This window comes from Palaemon carinicauda, chromosome 9, assembly GCF_036898095.1.
Source record: "Palaemon carinicauda isolate YSFRI2023 chromosome 9, ASM3689809v2, whole genome shotgun sequence".
Classification (NCBI taxonomy): domain Eukaryota; kingdom Metazoa; phylum Arthropoda; class Malacostraca; order Decapoda; family Palaemonidae; genus Palaemon; species Palaemon carinicauda.
This window is the reverse complement of record NC_090733.1, coordinates 150,786,855-150,808,854: the sequence shown is the minus strand read 5'-3', so window position 1 is coordinate 150,808,854 and position 22,000 is coordinate 150,786,855. Positions and strand designations below refer to the sequence as shown.

The 22,000-nt window shown below is 40.8% G+C and overlaps 2 protein-coding genes across 3 annotated transcripts in view; one reads left to right on the top strand and one right to left on the bottom strand.

The window, feature by feature from the left end:
- Positions 1-354: 354 nt before the first annotated feature.
- LOC137647278 (ubiquinone biosynthesis protein COQ4 homolog, mitochondrial-like) lies at positions 355-17,521 on the top strand. The gene is made up of 2 exons (XM_068380675.1): positions 355-485; positions 15,848-17,521. The coding sequence occupies exons 1-2, from the start codon at positions 440-442 to the stop codon at positions 16,750-16,752; spliced, it is 951 nt and encodes a 316-aa protein (XP_068236776.1). The 5' UTR covers positions 355-439; the 3' UTR covers positions 16,753-17,521.
- A 150-nt stretch (positions 17,522-17,671) lies between these two features.
- LOC137647280 (UPF0449 protein C19orf25 homolog) overlaps positions 17,672-22,000 on the bottom strand; it is a 40,516-nt gene continuing 36,187 nt past the window's right edge. For both annotated transcript variants that reach the window (XM_068380677.1, XM_068380676.1), the window contains exon 3: positions 17,672-18,774. In XM_068380677.1, the coding sequence (XP_068236778.1) occupies positions 18,542-18,774 (233 nt within the window). In that variant the 3' untranslated portion in view covers positions 17,672-18,541. The remainder of the gene's footprint in view (positions 18,775-22,000) is intronic.

Below are 22,000 nucleotides of genomic sequence, written 5' to 3'. Positions count from 1 at the left end.
ATGTGTGTGATGTATCTAACGTTAACGTACTTTGAACGGTTTTGATTACTACAATCGTCGAACCCATATTATCAAAGTTTTAAAGACGATTGAAACGAAAAAAAAATACAATTGTTAAAACATATTTCACAAGGGAAACAAACGAATAAGAACAAAAAATAACTCATGCATTTGTTTAAAATTATATAACTGCAACGGGAGTATTTTGTACGATTAAATAACATCTTATATGGACAATGTTCATATCTAAATCAACAAGCAACTTTTATGATAAGACAAATATGTACACGGAAGGATTTTATTATTATTTAGCTTGTTTTATATATTTCAGTACAATTAAGTAGTTTTGATTGCATGGAACGGTTCACAATAAACAAAGGTGAAGTAGAGTTTATGCTTTATAGTGCCGGGTGATAACGAAGACGAATGTCATTTTGCAATGTTGCAACGAAAACCTTTAGTGAAAGTTGTGAGATCTAGTAGAGGTAATAAATGCTCATTTACACACCGGCCTAGACTAAAGGTGCTTTTTATGCAGGTAGTTCTACGGTCAACCGTACTATACCATTATGATGGGCTTTAAGTCGAAGACAGTGTATCCCGAAAATTTAAAACGGATTTTGACGTAGGAAAAATATATTTTTGGGTGAGATAGCCATGTCGTCCCGATGGAAGGTCCTTCCAGCAGCTTCCTACTGTATAATATTTCTGGGAGTGATAAATGTAATATTCTTTATAGGGTTATTTTATGTCATGCAAGTTTTTTTTACAATTTACTGTTAGGTGCTAGGTCAAAAATCCCACTTATTTTAGTTTCAGGATGCTACTGTCGGTATTTTTAATGCCCTGTTTAATACTAAGTGTTGAAATTACCAAATATTTGTGTACGCCATACAAGAGAAACGACTAACGGGTTGTATGTATATTAACGAATACCTGTATTGACAGCCGACTTAGAATAGGGTAGTGTAAGGTGGGGTCGCAGGGTGGCTAACCAGTTAATTAAGTAGGTAAGGAAACGGCTTGGAGCCTTTGTATATCAGCGGCCAGTTCCTTAAGCCTTGATTAAAAAGGGACATCAACTAACCTAAACTTTCCCCTCTTACCTAACCTACAAGCCGTGTCCTTACCTACTTACCTAAGGGGGGGAGGGCTAACGCCCCCCTGCGACCCCCCGCTTACACTGCCGTATTCTAAGTTAGACATAATTATACATACAGGTGGCCGCTATCATACATACACCCCCATGGCTTGTAGGTTAGATTAGGTGGGGAAGTTTAGGTTAGCTGGTGGCCATTTACTATGCTCATTGGAGGAACTGGCCGCTGATATACCAAAGCTCCCGAGTAGCTTTGATGACGAAGAAGTATTTCATGATTTGCAATGTCAAATGAACGGTTAGTTGGGGGTTTACCTAGCTTTGTAAGGACCTGGTACGTTGGGTTAGGTCAAGATGTTACTGCCGTTGCGATGGGTAAATAGGTTTTCACCTGTAAGTTCATAACTGTCTGGTGTTTTACTCCAGAGTTACTGAAATAAATGACTGTTAATAGTCTATACTGTATAGTACGGTATCATACAATTGGTAGGATTTTATTTTTTATCCGTACAATCTCTCTAATGATAAAAATAAGGTAATTTATTCTCATGTCAGCACAAAGACAGTTTTGGATATGAATGTGGAGCTCTTTCAATCTATTTAGGCATATTTTATGTTTTTATACACATTTTTCTCCTGCATACTTAATCACATTTGGTTAACTATGAGCAAAGTATAAAAACACTGAATAATAATCGTAGCAACAACTGTGAACATTTTGACATTGCCATTTGGCCAAACAGCTCATCCTTGGTTTTTCCTATCTTTATCATCTTGAGTTTTGGAAAAACTGGAACAGGGAATTTGTATGTGGTAGAACTGTTGAATAGTAGTGAAAAAAATTCCCTTGCTTTGCTGATTGAAAATAAGTGGAACTTGCTTATTACCTCTGCAAACGAAGTTGGAAGTAGGTTATATTTTTGCCCTTGTGGGTGTGTGTGCTTGTGAACAGCTTTCTGGCCACAATTTTAATGGTAGAGTAATAAAACTTGCAGAGATTATTAAATTTTGGAAGGTCAAGGTTACGATTAAGCAAAATGTTAAATTCACATAATGAGCCATAAGTTTGGACATCGTTGTCACAGAGACTTCAAACTTGGTTCATATTTGAGTGTATGAAAATCCAAGCCAATTAATACATGTTAAGGTCAAAGGTCAAGGTCAAGAAAAAAGCTGCCGCGGCGGAGGTCTGCGCTCTACTGAGTGCCCCTCTAGTTCTGGTATGTTTTCTGCAAGCTAAAATACAGGAAGTAATAGAAATCACAATTTTTACGCCTAAGGATTCTAGGCACTGACACTAAGGTAATAGGTTTTAGACAAAGACCTTATAAGTATTTCAAAATAGATACATGATACAGTATATCCTATTTCTAACTGAACTCTAATCAGTGGGCACCATGTCCTGTCCTAATTTGGGCCCAAACCCTCAAACCTAACCTGGCCTTGCAAAACTTCTCTCGACGGATATCAATGTGAATTCAATTTACCTTATATAATGTGATACAGTATTATATTACACAAACCTATCTACTCTAAATGTTAATACTACCATTACACTAGAGGGGGTGTAAGGCAACAGCTGCCCCTAAGAAGGCTTTGAAATAATACATCTTATTTGTTCAATCAGATGTCAACATGATCTATCCACCAGCACAAGATACATCAAAGTTTGTTTTGAGATAAAATGGCAGACATGAGAGATCTTTTGTAAGTTTATCACACCAAATCAATTTTGTTATCATTATTTTGTCTCACTATTACAAGTAAGGAATACATATTACTGTTACTTAGGATTTAGAGATTGCAAAAATGTAACAATCAAATTTCACTAACTTGACACAGTTTCATTCACAACCAAAGCAAAAGGCTATTGACATGATAGTTGTACTAATCTAAATGCAAGAGTGAATTTTTGGCTAGGCACTTACCTTAGATGGGTTGCATATGACAAGGCCTCTGGCTGAAATTGGAACTGCAATATTGTAGTGCTAATGCTTGCAAATTGGCTAAAAGGGGTTTAAGGGTCTGAAGATAACATCTCTTGAGATGACTGTTTCATTGGAAAATAGCTCAAATAACTTGATAAGATTTTTCCTGAAAATACCAAGTTGCCAAGTTATCAAAAATTACTTGAAATGTGTCATCTTATGTATGGTAACTCAATAAGATAAACATTTAATCCACTGCATTTTTCATTCAAGTGAGGGAACAGTTTCTCTCATTCAGTGTGTACAACTATTTAGAAGTTAACAGTTTATTTTTTTGTAATGAAATAAAACAAAAGTATTATAAGCTTAAGACTACTGTAATAGTTAGTGGTTAAAATAAAGAGAAGCAATTGAGAAATACAACCTAGCTAAATTTGTCAAGCCCTACTTTTTCTGCAAAGGGCACTTTACTGTGCGTTGTATATTAGCCTATGAATAAAAACTATCTGTTAAGGCTTGACTCTGGTCATTAACATTAGGTCTTTGGAGCATCCCTTTATCCCTTAACTGCATCATGTTAATCCTTCTATTTACCTCTTTTCTGCTTCCTTTCCCTAACCTCTTTTAACTTTATGTAATGCAACAGTAACTGGTGAGGATTTTCCACCAGTTGAACCTCATCCCTGAATGGCCTCTCAGATCTCATCTCCTTGCTTTTTGGACCAAATTACATACATCCAAGCTGGGGCAGATTAAAACTGGCCTCAATATTTGCCATAAAGAAATCCTGATATGGCTGCACAGCTTTTTTATACTTTATTGTACATATCATAACATCACTTTACAGTACTTAGAAAGTTATGTCATACATAACTGGTGTGTTTGGGACACCCCTGGAGCCCTCCAACCTGTATAATCTCACAAACACCCCAGAGGCAGCATCGTGCTTTGAGAGCATAGGATCCCCCATAGGAAGACTCAGAGAATCATGAAAAAAAGGTGTTGGATGAAGAACTAGCCCATGAAGAAAAAGGTCTGTATAGGGTAGAGGAAGAGCTGAAGTAATAAGATTTATGTTTAATTCCTTATCTAACTAAAGACTTTTCCAGCCATAGACCCTGCCAGCCGACTTAACCTTACCTTTGGCGCTGTCCTAAGCAAACATATCACTTAAGAAACTATTGAACTTCACACCAGAATTTTGTATCTCACCTGCCTAGGAATACTTTTGTCCCTTTGGGTTTTAAATTGAATTTACCCTCACTCCTCTCATTTAACTTGGGACGTGGAGTGTTACTGTCAATCTGTGGACAGCTTTATCAGTTGTTACAAGTTTTGGTTATTTTCTGAAGAACCTTTCCAGTTTAGGTGTTCTTTATTACCAGAATTTTTATGATTTTGCACTCCACAGAAGGAATGACATACATTGATTTTGAGTGAAATTTGTTTTAAACATTATAGTAGATATCAATGGTTTTGGAAGTTGTATGATAAAAAAATTAATCTGCTGCAGTCTAGCAATGGCTTAAAATGCACTCCAGTTGATGTTAAGATGAACACTGTAGTAAATTTGTGTAAAATTGTCATTTCAAGATGATACTCCAGGTAGAGCTTACTTTCATTAGCTCTTTGAATTAGTTAAAATCACATAGTTATTACATGCTTATGGGTAACATTTGGTCAACAAAATACTGTACCTGCAGCTATTATGTAAGCTTGGCTAAGATCAAATTGGAACTTAAGAGTTTGTGGGTTTCTTACAAAATACAGCAAAAATGGAATTTAAGTAATATAATTTCTTATTTCTATACTTGCCTAACGTTCATATTGCCTCTTCTCTAGAAGCTTGGTTTAATCAACATTCAGTCATAAAATTTTTCTAATTTCCCTTCCCGTCAATAAACACATGCAGTAAAGGAATGAAGTATTCTTTGCATTAAGTGGTAAGAAGCACAGAACGGACAAGCCAGAGTCTCCTTGTCCACCCAGTTTCTCTCTCATTACAGTTTAGTTCAGACATTCGCCAGATTTTTTACCTATTACAGTACAGTACAGTGCATTAAGATGTCTTCCCCTGGATTTGTTAGGAATTCTGCGGGGAGTGTTCAAAGGAATAGTTTTTGGGAGATCATGATCCACATTCTCTTTGTGTATCGTTGCGATGATTGCATTTCCCTCAATGTCTCTCTTCAAGGAAAAGTATGTTTCAATGGCTGCCGATAAAGTTAAAAGTTTAAAGCGCTAAAGAGAAGTTCCAGGAAAATCTCGGAATAACTCGGCTAGTTGGTTATAGCGGATATGATGATGATGATGACACACATCTACCTTTAGATAATTCACAAAATCAGTGATTTTTTTTTTATATTGATGAAATTCAAAAGTTCTTGATATTGCTAGCTTCTTTTGTTGAAATAAGAATTCCTGTAAATTTTCTCTTAAAAATAGTAATTCTGATCCAAACCTCCCAGTTGCCCAACCTAACCTAAGTTCAAATTTGAGTCTAGTTTCAATAGTGTTTTTTTTTTCAGGGAGGGTTCTGAAAGTTCACTACAATACAGATTCGATAGCCCCTCACAGAGCTTTGAATTTTTCAATTACTTTAGACCCTTCTGTTGCCTAACCCTTGCATTGCTGCAATCCTAGTCGCTCTGTTAGACAATTAGATCGTGAGGCAGAAGTGTTGGTAGTCTGGATCCTAATATCTCTCCATTCGCTAAAGTAAGCACTACTACATGTTGATGGTGTGACATATAGGATTCCCCTAAATCTTGATGGGGTGAACAAACTGGGAAATCAGCTGATTTTACCTTGATTCAACCTGCAGTACTGGAAGATGAAGAGGAAGAAAACACGGAGGCAGACCTTGGAGGAATTACAGTATCGCCTTTTCGAACCTTATATAATCTTATTGCTGAGAAATACCCTAATAAGTTGATTAAGTTAAATCCAGAAGCTCATTCTTCCAAGACTGTTTATACCCCTAGTTCACCAACTTTGTAGTGGATAGATAGAATCAATAAATTGTTGACTCAGATTCAGAAAAAGGCTAGCAATTCCAGTTCCCATTTAGTCCTTAAGCATTCTACAGTATAATGCTGGGTTCACACATTCACGATTTTGTTCCCGATTGCTCCCGAAGACAGGAAAATTGGTAGTTGGCAACCTATAACGATTATCGAAGGTGTAATATCCGAATACCGAAGGGGTTTTTTTGTCACGTCGGTGAGGTTGGTATGAATGGCGGGAAGCGGGGCGAGCTTCTTGGCGCGGCTCCACGCGGCCCGAACTGGGCCGACCATTTAGCACTGCGCTAAATGGTCGGGGCAACTGCCATTTGTCGAAATTTTTAACGAACTTCAGCATGCATTTTCTGATCATCCGAACATGTCTTCGATCATTCAAACGTGTCTTCAATCATCGAAGAGCATTTAGATCATCATAATCTAGAATACAATGATCAAAATGTGCAGACGAAAATCGGTGAAAAAAATAACCTCGGTTGCAATCTTCCGTTGATTGTTGAACGGCTCCTGAAAATCGAATCGCTTCTTACGACGAGCGTGCAACTTCCCGAACATCGTTAAGGGGGCATGGCCTAATTTCCCTAGCACACCACCGGATCATCGTAAAACTTTACAATCATCGAAACATAATCGTAATACTTATTCGACAGTCGTAATACAGTCGAAGCATGGTCCCCGATGACTCCAGATTTTTGGCCTATGACTTCGATCTGGGCCCTCCAATCGCACATAATCGAGGAAAATCAGCAATTTTTTTACGATGGAACCAAAAATCAACATTGGGAGCCATAATTGGGAATTTGTGAAGCGAGCATAATGCAGAGGCATGCTGTCTTGTGTAAGACACATCAGTTGCCTATCAGAGTCAAGTTTTTCTTAGTCTCTAAACATTCTATAACGCTGAGATAAGTCTTACACAAGTACGTACAACTTGTGTAAGACTTATCGGTCATCTAACAGAGTAGAGTTCCTCTTGTAGAATCTCAAATCATTTAATTACAGTAATTTAGATGTTTCTTCTGCCAAACCCTTGCAATTCTGCATCCCTATTCACTCTTTTAGTCTTCCAGATTGCAAGGTAGAAGACCAACCAGGTAGTATGGATCCTCATATCCCTCCTCTCACTAAAGTAGAGCAAGCACTCTTAAGCAACATAATTTTTAATTTGGAAGTTGGCATTTCATTTTGTTGATTCTCTTGAAGCTAGTCATTTGCATTATGTTCCATGTGATAGCGCATTTTCATTCTCTTGCAAGCTCGGCCCCTAGCTCATCATGGGTTTACATTAGTTTGATAAATACTAACACCCGTGCCTTAAAGTTTATTGTGCGTTATTTACATTCAGTGAAGAAATATAGTAAAAAAGTAATAAAAGTTTAATAAACAAATAATCCATCGCTATTACGCTGGGAGGGTCATTACATAGACTGTGCATTTTGCCCCTTAACCTCAATATATGCTCAGCACTAAGATGCCAGTTGTAAACAATGGGTTTATGATTGAAGTGTCAAGTAAGATCTTAATAGATAAAACCATACATAACTTGTTTTTTCGTCAAAGTATTGGAAAAGTTTATAATTTGCTGTTTTTATTTACAAATATGACACTGAAATGTGAATATTACACCATTTTAATCGAGATCCGGTTTATTTCACATATAGCTGTAATTTTTCATAGCAGTAAATGGGTATACTGTACAGTTTAAATAACGACATAGCCTAGTCCGAGAGGGCATATGCTAATTTTATATCTCATGTATGATGCGACCCCCTTGAATTTAGCTTCAAAATTATTCTTCAAAACTCACGTTAGGCGAGTATATACGGTACTTATGATCTTGTAGAAAAGGCAAGGCAAGGCAAGTCTGGCAAAACACATAGGCTGGGATGATGCGGGAGATCTACATGTGAGAAGAGACAGAGCAAGAGTGAGGGCTGTGTGGCCGAGTCAGCTCAGCAAGAGCTGAGATGAGCTGGGCGGAAAGAGAGGGAATTGGAGCCAAGCAAGCCCAGTGCAAAATAGCTTGAAATTGTCGCACTGCAAGATTTTTTATTGCGAATATGATCTTTTATTTAATAGGTATTACGTTCTCTGTGTCACAATCTAGTGAGACCGCAAAGTATAAACCTGCATAAAGCGTGGCCTGACTGTATAGGTAAATGTCAGGATCAGGAGACTGGACACTTACTACATGTTTCTTTTTGCATCACATCCCCCAATACTAGAACTGCTTCCCCATTGAACTAAGTATCCGTAAGGTCTGAACATAAAAAATTATGCATTCATTTAAAATATTGTAAAAAGATGTTGATAGGACATTTAAAGTGAAAAGGTTCAAACTTAAATTTATATTAAAAGTTAAAACTTGCGATCTGAAGTTAGGATACACAAACCCTAGTTATCAAATAACTTGGTACTTGATTGTCTGGATCAGTGGTCTGTTCTGCACTGGAAAATGCTAAATACATGTACTGTGATTTGGCAGATTTTTTAGTAGAGTACAGGATATCTCAAGACTAGACCAAACTGTAGAAATGATTAACTGATGGCGCATTATTGGGCAGTATGATTATTCTTAAGCAACAAGTGGAATGTTTAAGAGTTATCTTCAAGGATATTTGGAATACTCCATTAGCATTTTAGGAGGTTATTAAATTCTTTTCCCTTTTTGTTGTGGAAGGGAGGCATCCAAAAGAATACAATACAGGGGAAGGGTAATTAGCTGGCCATGAGTATGCATCAAAGGGATGCAGGTCAGACTTGCTTAGTCAAGGCTTGCACTACAGATACAAGATATAATTTTTTTTTCCACCTTCCACTCTCAGATCACTTGACAGGTGAAAGATAAACTATATATCATGTTAAAGAATACCTTTTTGGTAAAAATTTAAATTTGTCTATTGTTGAAATTTAAATTTGTCTATTGGTGAAAATAAAATACTATAGTTTTCAATATTAAACTTACCCGATAATCATGTAGCTGTCAACTCCGTTGCCCGACAGAATTCTATGGAGGGATACGCCAGCTATCACAATACTAGAAGGGGGTGTATTTACCAGCGCCACCTGTGGCCAGGTACTCAAGTACTTCTTGTTGACACCTCCTCAATTATTCCTCTGTCGTGCTTCCGGCAAGACGTTCTGGGATACGCTTATGTTCTTGGAGTATTTTCACGACTTTGGTGAAGTATTTCTCTTTGATTTCGGCTGTCGCTTTACTGGAAAACTTCTATATTAGCTTAGTTAGCTTTTGGAATTAATTTGATTAATTTTGGTGACGAGAGAGTATGAACTCTCGTTCACCTTTCAATGGCCGACCCTTCCCTTAGACGGAAGTGTTGGTGTCTAAGAGAGTATAGACTCTCTTTCTTAATTTTGCTTAACAAAGTTATAGATTTATTTTATATCTCTCCGCCTCTTATAGGCCTCTTCGATTAACTTCCTTTTATTATAAACTCATTAAAATTAATTTTTATATTTGTTTATATTCGACCTTCCTAATAGTAGGCGGTCTTTTACCGAAGTTAATAAACTTTGAGCCCGTCATTTCGGTTTTACCTGTTAACATATGCTATTTCCGCCACAGAGTTTGAAAGATTTTCTTTGACAGTCTCGTACTGTTTTCAAAGCTGAACTAACGTTTTGTTTTGTCTCTGCAGTTGTTGACGTTCAGAACGTTCAACTTGCACTCTATCGTTACGATAGAGAAAGAATGTTCACGGTTTCACGTTGCAGTAAGAGTAACCGTGTCTAGCGTTTTGTTCATTCTTTCTTAACTTAATGGTTTTGATCCTAATAAAGGAACTTTTCAGTTTTTTCCTTTAACAATAATATGTTTTTTACGATATATATGATTGGGCTCTTCTCTCAGGTTCTAAGAGAGAGAGAGAGAGAGAGATAGAGACGGAGGGAGAAAGAGGATAAACGTTTCATTCAAGCCTGCCAGGCGTACGAGTAACGTCATTATCGATTTTTGCTCTTCTCCCTAGTCTCTTTAGGGGAAGAAACTAAACGTTTCTAGAGTGATCTAGTGTTTAGTCTCTTTCCAACCACTGATTTATCTTTCATTAGATTTTTCTGTTACATTGTAATTCTGTTTTCGCAATTACTAACTTTGAGAAAGGATAGAATTGCGTATTTCAGGTACAAACCACTTAAGTTTCGAGTTCAGTGGAATAAGTGCAAACAGAAATCAAAGTGATAAGTGATTAGTGCGTGAGGGTACTTTTGTGCGCGCCAGTCGTCCTCCCAGTCCGGGACCTCTTGCAAGCTCCCAAGCCCAGGGGAGAAGCAATGTCGAAGGGCATAAGGGTTCAGCAGGCCTTGATCGGCGCACAGAAGTATTCTCGGTGGTTGTGGGCGTGTCTTACCGAGACCGTCACTCCCACCCGCAGACGATTGAGCCCTTATTTTGCTCGTCTGCAGAAGAGATTAGGGGAGAAAATAAAGGCAGAGTAACGCTGGTCTCAGGTCTCAAGACTTCTTAAACGTTAAGTCCAGACCTATGCCAGACGTACGAAGTTAAAGTTCACAACCCGAATGCAGTCGTTGGGTTAGCTCTGACTCTCCTAAGTCATCAGTTGATTACACTCCGACTTAGAGGAGTAAGGTTCTGCCACAACAGATCTCTGCTGTTAAGGCTTTACCTCAGCAGAACTTAGTGTCTGCCGACCCCAAGTTAACTCTACTGCAGTCCATACAGTCACAACTTTCGGTCTTGATGCATGAGTGTCGGGCTGAGAGTGTTGCACCGCCTGCACTCCCTCCACCTGTTCTCGCTGCACCTGTGCTCGCCCAGCCTGCACCTGCTCCACCGCCTACACTCCCTCCTCCTACACTCGCTCCGCCTGATCACAGTACCATCTGCCAGGCGTATGATGTTGTGGACTCTACTACAGTCCATGCAAGCACAGCTTTCGGACTTGATGCGTGAGTGTCGTGCTGAGAGTGTTGCACCTCCTGCACCTGTGGTGCACCAACCTCCTGCACCCGTTCAGCCTGTGCTGCACCCGCCTGCACCGGTGGTGCACCAACCTCCTGCACCCGTTCAGCCTGTGCTGCACCCGCCTGCACCGGTGGTGCACCAACCTCCTGCACCCGTTCAGCCTATGCTGCACCCGCCTGCACCGGTGGTGCACCAAACTCCTGCACCCGTTCAGCCTGTGCTGCACCCGCCTGCACTCGCTGCACCCAGTCGCAGCTCCATCTGCCAGGCGTACGATGTTGAACCACTTTCGGAGTTTGCTGTTCACAGTGTTGTTCAGCCTCAGCCTTCTTTAAGGCAACCCTTGCTTTGGGATCAGGAGAGTTACACTCTTCCTCCTCCTCCCCTTGCTGCTCCTCCAGTGGTGCAACTCTCGGTTGGGGTACAACAACCTCTCCCCTCCGTGAGTCTGTCTGCTCAACCAGCGCTGCACCGAGTTCAACCCTCATCTAGGCAAGCTCATCTACACCATGCACTTGCGCCTCAGGAGCCTCAGCTTGCTAGAACTTTACCTTGTTCTGCGCAGCCTCAACCTTCTCATGCTCCACTCATCTCTCAGGAACAGGAACGGACTACTCCGCCTCCGTCCTCCGCTCAGCTGGTACAATCCTTGGGTGCAACTCTTGCTAGGAGTCAACCTCCTTCACCCTTGCACCTGCCTTCTGCTCCGTCTGTTGTTCAGCCTATGCAGTCTGAACCTCAGGTTTTCCCTCAAGTTGAGGAAACCTCTGTTGTTGTTCCAGCTCGTTCTGACTCTGCTGTTCAGCATACCATGGTTTAAACCCCATGCAAGCATGCATTAAGCACTCTAGCACTGGTCATGGAATTTCTGAGAAATGTTAAACGCCATGCACACGCTCTGCTTTCCTTTCAGCAGGCTCTGCTTACAGCAGGCTCTACTTCCTACATGCTCAGCATTCAGCATGCTCTGCATTCAGCATGCTCTGCATACAACATGCTCTGCATACAGCATGCTCTGCATTCAGCATGCTCTGCATACAGCATACTCTGCATACATCATGCTCTGCATACCTTACCGCATGCTTCTCAACACATCTTGGGTTGTTGCCAACTCACTAGACTGTCAAGCAGTTTCATAACGTTGCCTTCTAGTCTGCTGCTTTGCACCAGTGAACCCTCACTCAGAGAACTTAGCTTTTCTAGGATAAGGTCCCTGTAGATGAGAAAGTTCTTTTCTCCCTCCTTCTGATATTCCCTTGAGGACTCTGTCTTTTGGAGGGAGCCTTTAGCTGCATAACCTCTTATGGACTTTTATTTAAGCATAACATGCTTACAGGGAAGGTATTGGTTACACTTCAGCCGCTAATCCCGTCTGTTACCACACCTGCTCCCATAGACCTTGAGCTGTGTTGCATGACATGCAGTCCAAGCTTAGTCCTTGTTAGAGGATTTTTTGTTTACGGAGTCAATGTGTCACGGGGAAGACGTTCAACAACCAACAGAAGGGACTTGTTGTGACGCAGTGGGCAACCTCAGCAACCCGTTAAGGAGTTGTCTGTACGACCCAGACAGTCTAGACAGAATCGGGTTGTCACTGTACTTCCTCGCTTGCCCATGATTGACAGTTTACAGACTGTGCAGCAGTATCATGATCTTGTGTCCGGCTCCGTCAGACGACTGGCTTTTAAGAGCTCCCTCAAGTCGTCGCTGTCTGGAGATTTTCAAATGGACTATGGATCTGACCAAGGAACTGGGCCTCCTGGTCAATTTTGAGGAGTCTCAGCTCGTTCCATCCCAGACCATTGTCTCCTTGGGTATGGATCTTCAGAGTCGAGCTTTTCGGACTTGTCCGTCGGCCCCAAGGATCTTCCAAGCCCTAGAATGCATCCAGAGCATGCTGAGAAGGAACCGATGCTTAGTCAGGCAGTGGATGAGTCTAACAGGGACACTTTCATCGCTGGCCCTGTTCATCGAGTTAGGGAGACTCCACCTCCGCCCCCTTCAGTATCATCTAGCTGCTCACTGGATAAAGGACATGACGCTAGAGACGGGCTCAGTTCCTGTTTCCGAAGAGATGAGGTCTACTCTAACGTGGTGGAAGAACAGCATTCTTCTCAAGGAAGGTCTACCATTGGCTGTTCAGTCCTCCGACCACCGTCTCTTCTCGGACGCATCGGACACGGGCTGGGGTGCGACACTGGACGGACAGGAATGCTCGGGAACATGGAATCAGGAGCAAAGGACACTTCACATCTATTGCAAGGAGTTGTTGGCAGTTCATTTGGCCTTGATAAACTTCAAGTCCCTCCAGCTTAACAAGGTGGTGGAGGTGAACTCCGACTACACCACAGCCTTGGCTTACATCTCCAAGCAGGGAGGGACTCATTCGAGGAAGTTGTTCGAGATCGCAAGGGACCTCCTCATTTGGTCAAAAGATCGAAAGCTCACGCTAGTAACGAGGCTCATTCAGGGCGATATGAATGTCATGGCAGATCGCCTCAGCCGGAAGGGTCAGGTCTTCCCCACAGAGTGGACCCTTCACAAGAATGTTTGCAGCAGACTTTGGGCCCTGTGGGATCAGCCAACCATAGATCTATTCGCTACCTCGATGACCAAGAGGCTCCTCTTGTATTGTTCTCCGATTCCAGACCCAGCAGCAGTTCGCGTGGATGCCTTTCTGCTGGATTGGTCCCATCTCAACCTGTATGCATTCCCGCCGTTCAAGATTGTCAACAGGGTACTTCAGAAGTTCGCCTCTCACAAAGAGACACGGCTGACGTTGGTTGCTCCCCTCTGGCCCGCGAGAGAATGTTTCACTGAGGTACTGCAATGGCTGGTCGACGTTCCCAGGACTCTTCCTCCTAGAGTGGACCTTCTGCGTCAACCTCACGTAAAGAAGGTACTCCCAACCTCCACGCTCTTCGTCTGACTGCCTTCAGACTATCGAAAGACTCTCAAGAGCTAGAGGCTTTTCGAAGGAGGCAGCCAGAGCGATTGCCAGAGCAAGGACGACATCCACTCTCAGAGTCTATCAGTCTTTATGGGAAGTCTTCCGAAGCTGGTGCAAGGCCAATGCAGTTTTCCTCAACCAGTACCAATGTAACCCAGATTGCTGACTTCCTGTTACATCTAAGGAACGTAAGCTCCCTATCAGCTCCTACGATCAAGGGTTACAGAAGTTTGTTGGCAGCGGTTTTCCGCCACAGAGGCTTGGATCTTTCCTCCAACAAAGATCTACAGGACCTCCTTAGGTCTTTTGAGACCTCAAAGGAACGTCGGTTGTCCACTCCAGGCTGGAATCTAGACGTGGTCCTAAGGTTCCTAATGTCATCAGGATTTGAACCGCTCCAATCAGCCTCTTTTAAGGACCTCACATTAAAAAACTCTTTTCCTCGTGTGCTTAGCAACAGGTAAAAGAGTAAGTGAGATCCACGCCTTCAGCAGGAACATAGGTTTCACATCTGAAACGGCTACATGTTCCTTACAGCTCGGTTTTTTGGCTAAAAACGAGCTTCCTTCCCGTCCTTGGCCTAAGTCGTTCGAGATCCCAAGCCTTTCCAACATGGTGGGGAACGAACTGGAGAGAGTACTTTGCCCAGTTAGAGCTCTTAAGTACTATCTAAAGGTCAAAACCATTACGAGGACAATCAGAAGCCTTATGGTGTGCTATCAAGAAGCCTTCTCTACCAATGTCTAAGAACTCAGTTTCTTACTACATCAGGCTTCTGATTAGAGAAGCAAATTCTCATCTGAAGGAAGAAGACCTTGCTTTGCTGAAGGTAAGGACACATGAAGTGAGAGCTGTGGCTACTTCAGTGGCCTTCAAACAGAACCGTTCTCTGCAGAGTGTTATGGATGCAACCTATTGGAGAAACAAGTCAGTGTTCGCATCATTCTATCTCAAAGATGTCCAGTCTCTTTACGAGTACTGCTACACCCTGGGTCTATTCGTAGCAACGAATGCAGTAGTAGGCGAGGGCTCAGCCACTACATTCCCATAATCCCATAACTTTTTAACCTTTCTCTTGAATACTTTTTATGGGTTGTACGGTCGGCTAAGAAGCCTTCCACATCCTTGTTGATTTGGCGGGTGGTCAATTCTTTCTTGAGAAGCGCCAAGGTTAAAGGTTGTGATGAGGTCCTTTAGTATGGGTTGCAGCCCTGTATACTTTAGCACCTTTGAGTTGATTCAGCCTCCCAAGAGGAACGCTGCGCTCAGTAAGGAAGACGATCTTATTAAAGGCAGAGTAACGGTTCAAGTCGACTTCCTTACCAGGTACTTATTATTTCATTGTTATTGTGGATAACTGATTATATGAAATATGGGATACTTAGCTATCCTTTAATCTTGTACACTGGTTTTCACCCACCCCCCTGGGTGTGAATCAGCTACATGATTATCGGGTAAGTTTAATATTGAAAAATGTTATTTTTATTAATAAAATAAATTTTTGAATATACTTACCCGATAATCATGATTTAATCGACCCTCCCTTCCTCCCCATAGAGAACCAGTGGACCGAGGAATAATTGAGGAGGTGTCAACAAGAAGTACTTGAGTACCTGGCCACAGGTGGCGCTGGTAAATACACCCCCTTCTAGTATTGTGATAGCTGGCGTATCCCTCCATAGAATTCTGTCGGGCAACGGAGTTGACAGCTACATGATTATCGGGTAAGTATATTCAAAAATTTATTTTATTAATAAAAATAACATTTTTTTGAAAATTTAAACTTTCTTTACTGATGAATTTTATTTATTGTACTGTACTGTAAGGGTATTTATTTATTCTTTTAATCTTTACTTAATATGATTTAAATATGAAGCTAATTACTTATTTTTTTTTGTACAGGACTACGAAGGGTGAGTTTGTATTATGGCAATGCATCTAAAGGCACAGAACAAGCTTTTAACAATACAAAGGTCGCAGAAGAAACAAGGAACATACCCATTAGATACCAACCGTCCAGCGGAAGTTTCATTTTAGACACCATAAGGTATGCAACATCATCAGGAAGAGTAGATTCAACATTCAAGCCTCCTCCAAAAATAATTATTGATGGAAATGAAGAGAAACCTCCTCCTCTATATAAATACCACATACCAACAAATACTTTTCAGAAAGTAATCTTATCTGTAGGCGCTGCTACTGCGGCAATCTTAGACCCTCGTCGTGCTGACATGGTTGCAGTTTTAGGTGAAACAACTGGTTACGATGCACTTTCAAAACTTTTTTCAAAGATGATTCAAGATACTGAAGGACAGAAAATTTTACTTGATAAACCTAGAATCAACAGTTCTTCATTGGATTTAAATGAACTTTCCAAACTTCCCGAAGGAACGCTGGGACATGCGTATATTAAATTTTTGGATGACAATCAAGTCACTCCTGACTCGAGACTCCCTGTGCAGTTCGTAGACGATCCTGAGTTAGCCTACATTATGCAGAGGTACCGTGAGGCTCATGATCTATTTCATACGGTTCTTGGAATGCCAACTAACATGTTGGGGGAAGTGACAGTTAAATGGGTTGAGGGGATCCAAACTGGATTACCAATGTGTGTAGGTGGAGCTATATTCGGTCCTTTACGTTTCAAGCCTAAACAACGCCAGAAGTATCTCTCCACTTACCTTCCTTGGGCAATTAGAGTTGGAAAATCTTCAAAGCTATTGATGAATGTTTATTTTGAAAAAAGATGGGAACAATCATTGGCAGAGTTGCGACAGGAATTAGGCATTGAAGAACCCCCTATATAGGACTTCCTGCATTAAATTCTATTGTTTACTTAGTATCATAATGTACTGTATATATTGTAAATTGAAGTTACAAAGTCATTAGAGATTTTATTTTCTAGTTTTCCAAGAAACTGGCTTTTTCATTTGTAAAAGAAATATTTACTCTAGATGAATTTCATTTGCTAGAACATTATGCAGTACAGTAAGAAGCTTATTTTATGTTGCTTGGTCATTAGGTGTGAATTATATTTTGGTGTATACAGTAGAACAAAAATGTCAAAGATAAAGATACAATATTTTGCTTCTGAAAAGGAGAGTAAAGACATGCACAGTGGCAGACTCCTTTATTTGCCATTTACTTTGAAATCGTAATTTGAATATTTATATAAAATGGAATTACAGTAGTATGTTTGTTTGTACTTTTATTTCAAAATTAATCCAATATGTAAACATAGCCAGTACATATCACGGGTTGCTGAGAGCATTATGTTATTAAACTGAAATAAACTTTATTACAAACTAATAAGATGTCTTTTATATTATGAAAACTTCTATCCCAAAAGAGATACAGTATTTTATGTCTTTACAGACAAATACTGGTTGGTTAGCTTTATAGATATATAGAATTTTGGTCATATGGCCTAGTTCTGGGGCTTGGGAGGTCATTCATACTGAGGTGTAATGGTTGGAAGTCAGTGAAATTAGGGTCCGAGAGAACGTTGCAAATATCATTCAGTAATGCTTTTAGTGCACTGACAGCATTACTCCCCTTGGGAGTACTGGCTAGATTGTGACTTTGTCTACTATACATCTTTTTTGCAGATAATTATTGATTTAACTGCTTTTTCTGAGAATGTAATTGTTATTTAGGTAAAATTTGGCTGCTTTTCATAAACAATTTTGGTAACATTTATAATAGGAATAAAAAATACCTGCTCTATTAAGAAAATAATCATGTTAATAATTGTGCTACAAGCTTACTAATAACTAAAAGGTCAGGAATAATTGATAAAATGTACTGCACCATCTTTCATTTCTAAAAATGAACCATTTGACAGTTTATCAAGATAGGTCTTTGCATGTGAAATATAATCATACATTTAAATCCTTCCTCATGCTGCACTAATGTGGATTGCAGTATATGCACAAAGTATGAATGAATGAGCATATTGCTTATAAACAAAACCCATGATTCTAAGCACGATACTCTCTAAAAATTACTTACAAAGCTACAAGTTATCTAATGAAGGAGAATCTTGATAATAAAAATAAATGTACCTAAGAAAGCAAAGAAAATTCTCATGCAGAACAGTAGTACTGTAATTCATTGGTTTTCTAACAAGGAACCTCAACTGCTTTGTACCAAAAAAGAGCATTGTATACTGTGTTGGAATTACAGTACAACACTATAAAATCATAGTTTTCTTGAGACCTGAACTGCTCATATTGCATTCACTCAAATAATTGCTATGAATGGCATCCTACTGCAAATGGACTGGGATAAATCCAGTCCTATTATTAACATTTGGTCTTAGATGAAAAGACATCCATGCGTTGTACCGGTAGTTATTTTGTGAGTTTTCATAAGAAAATTACTACTTTGTATAACTTTAATAACGCTTAATAAAACCAAGTTTCAGTTGTGTGTGATTACACTTCGTTTGATGATGTGCACTTGAAGTGTTGACTCAAAGAGCACATGAGCCAACGTCAAGTGTCAAGAAAATGTACTATAGCGTCTTTATATGGTCAATAAATATAAAACTTTACAAAGAAGTTTAAAACACTAAAAAGGTTTGCGTTGCACTTACTATACTCTATTTTCATAGGCATCAATTGCAACTAAAGCTTGCTTTTTCACACTTTCAACAGTTTTTTTCAAGTTGTCTGTTACCTCTCTTAATTTTTCTTTCTTTTCTTGCAATAGTGCCATATTTTCTATAATTTCATCATTCATCACAATAAATTCCTTGGCTTGCTGGAATAACTCTTCTTGGCTCATATCCTCATTACTTTTCTCCGGATCTTGGACATCTGTAGTTCCTGGTAAAAAAAAAGTATAGTATCTTAGTTTACATGACAACATATGTATGTTTTATTACTACAAAGAAATTGGTTGCATATACATACAGAGAGAAAGTCATTACAAACAACTAGCTGTTGAAAAAGAACTCTAGATAATCACATACAGTATTTGTAAAATTAATCTTCTGACAACATACATGTTTCTTTACCAAAAATGTTATTTTGATTATAAAATAAATTTTTGAATATACTTACCCGGTGATTATATAGCTGCAACTCTGTTGCTCGACAGACAACTCTACGGAAAAACTCGCCAGCGATCGCTACACAGGTTGCGGGTGTGCCCAACAGCGCCATCTGTCGACCAGATACCCAGCTCTCATGTAAACAAAGACTCGATTTTCTCCTCGTCCCACTGCGTCTCTATTGGGGAGGAAGGGAGGGTCATTTAATTTATAATCACCGGGTAAATATATTCAAAAATTTATTTTATAATCAAAATAACATTTTTCAATATTTAACTTAGCCGGTGATTATATAGCTGATTCACACCCAGGATGGTGGGTAGAGACCAGTAATATATGTTTACACTTTTATGAGCTAAGAGTTTTTTATTTCATTTTAGAAGTTATCAAAATAACAAAAACAAAATAAATAGGTACCTGGTAAGGAAGTCGACTTGAACAATTACTCTGCCTTTTAAGTACGTCTTCCTTACGGAGCCTCGCGATCCTCTTAGGATGCTGATCGACCCCTAGGATCTGAAGTATCAAGGGTTGCAACCCATACAACAAGACCTCATCAAACCCCTAATCTAGGCGCTCTCAAGAAATGACTTTGACCACCCGCCAAATCAACCAGGATGCGAAAGGCTTCTTAGCCTTTCGGACAACCCAAAAAACAACAATAAAAACATTTCAAGAGAAAGATTAAAAGGGTATGGAATTAGGGAATTGTAGTGGTTGAGCCCTCACCCACTACTGCACTCGCTGCTACGAATGGTCCCAGTGTGTAGCAGTCCTCGTAAAGAGACTGGACATCCTTTAGATAAAAAGACGCAAACACTGACTTGCTTCTCCAATAGGTTGCGTCCATTATACTTCGCAGAGATCTATTTTGCTTAAAGGCCACGGAAGTTGCGACAGCTCTAACTTCGTGTGTCCTCACCTTAAGCACTGCTTGGTCTTCCTCACTCAGATGTGAATGAGCTTCTCGTATTAACAGTCTGATAAAGTAGGATAAAGCATTCTTTGACATAGGCAAAGATGGTTTCTTAACTGAACACCATAAAGCTTCAGATTGGCCTCGTAAAGGTTTAGTTCGCTTTAAATAGAACTTAAGAGCTCTCACAGGGCATAAGACTCTTTCTAGTTCATTGCCTACAATATTCGATAAGCTGGGAATATCGAACGATTTCGGCCAAGGTCGAGAAGGCAGCTCATTTTTGGCTAGAAAACCAAGTTGTAGCGAACATGTAGCTTTTTCTGACGAAAATCCGATGTTCTTGCTGAAGGCATGAATCTCACTGACTCTTTTAGCTGTGGCTAAGCATACCAGGAAAAGTGTCTTTAAAGTGAGATCTTTCAGGGAGGCTGATTGTAGCGGCTCAAACCTGTCTGACATGAGGAATCTTAGTACCACGTCTAAATTCCAACCAGGTGTAACCAAACGACGCTCCTTCGTGGTCTCAAAAGACATAAGGAGGTCCTGAAGATCTTTATTGTTGGAAAGATCTAAGCCTCTATGCCGGAAGACCGATGCCAACATGCTTCTGTAGCCCTTGATAGTGGGAGCTGAAAGGGATCGTCCTTTTCTCAGGTATAAGAGAAAGTCAGCTATTTGAGCTACAGAGGTACTGGTCGAGGATACAGAGACTGACTTGCACCAGTCTCGGAAGACTTCCCACTTCGATTGGTAGACTCTAAGGGTGGATGCTCTCCTTGCTCTAGCAATCGCACTGGCTGCCTCCTTCGAAAAGCCTCTAGCTCTCGAGAGTCTTTCGATAGTCTGAAGGCAGTCAGACGAAGAGCGTGGAGGCTTTGGTGTACCTTCTTTACGTGTGGCTGACGTAGAAGGTCCACCCTTAGAGGAAGACTTCTGGGAACGTCTACTAGCCATCGAAGTACCTCGGTGAACCATTCTCTCGCGGGCCAGAGGGGAGCAACTAGCGTCAACCTTGTCCCTTCGTGAGAGGCGAACTTCTGCAGTACCTTGTTGACAATCTTGAACGGTGGGAATGCGTATAGATCTAGATGTGACCAATCTAGGAGAAAGGCATCTATATGTATTGCTGCTGGGTCTGGGACTGGTGAGCAATATATTGGGAGCCTCTTGGTCAGCGAGGTTGCAAAGAGATCTATGGTTGGTTGGCCCCAAGTGGCCCAAAGTCTCTTGCATACATCCTTGTGGAGGGTCCATTCTGTTGGAATTACTTGCCCTTTCCGACTGAGACAATCTGCCATGACATTCAAGTTGCCTTGGATGAACCTCGTTACTAGTGTTATGTCTTGACCTTTTGACCAGATGAGCAGGTCCCTTGCGATCTCGTACAACGTCAGTGAGTGGGTCCCTCCTTGCTTGGAGATGTACGCCAAGGCAGTGGTGTTGTCTGAGTTCACTTCCACCACTTTGCCTCGAAGGAGAGACCTGAAGCTTTTCAAGGCCAGATGTACTGCCAGCAGCTCCTTGCAGTTGATATGCATGATCCTTTGACTCGAGTTCCACAGTCCTGAACATTCCCGACCGTCTAATGTCGCGCCCCAGCCTACGTCCGATGCGTCCGAGAAGAGAACGTGGTTGGGAGTCTGAACAGCCAGGGGAAGACCCTCTCTTAGGTTGATACTGTCCTTCCACCAAGTCAGACAAGACTTCATCTTTTCGGAAATGGGGATCGAGACTGCTTCTAGCGTCTTGTCCTTTTTCCAGTGAAAAGCTAGATGGTATTGAAGAGGACGGAGGTGTAGTCTTCCTAATGACACAAATTGTTCCAGGGATGATAGCGTCCCTACCAGACTCATCCACTGTCTGACTGAGCAGTGTTCCTTCTTCAGCATGTTCTGGATGCATAACTGGGCTTGGCTTATTCTGGGGGCCGACTGGCACTTTAGCACTTCCCACTGCACTTTGGCACTTAAGCTCCTTCACATCCGCCATGAGCTGAATACGGTCACTAGCAAGGGACTCAACTCTCTCACCCAGAGCCTGGATGGCACGCATCATATCAGCCATCGATGGTTCCTGAGTG

What these genes read in the sequence shown, in the direction of transcription:
- LOC137647278 (XM_068380675.1), top strand. Translation starts at nt 440, where the DNA reads ATGTTGCAACGAAAACCTTTAGTGAAAGTTGTGAGATCTAGTAGAG. An exon ending in AGTTGTGAGATCTAGTAGAG is followed by an intron (nt 486 to 15,847) that starts GTAATAAATGCT and finishes TTTTTTGTACAG; the next exon opens with GACTACGAAGGGTGAGTTTG.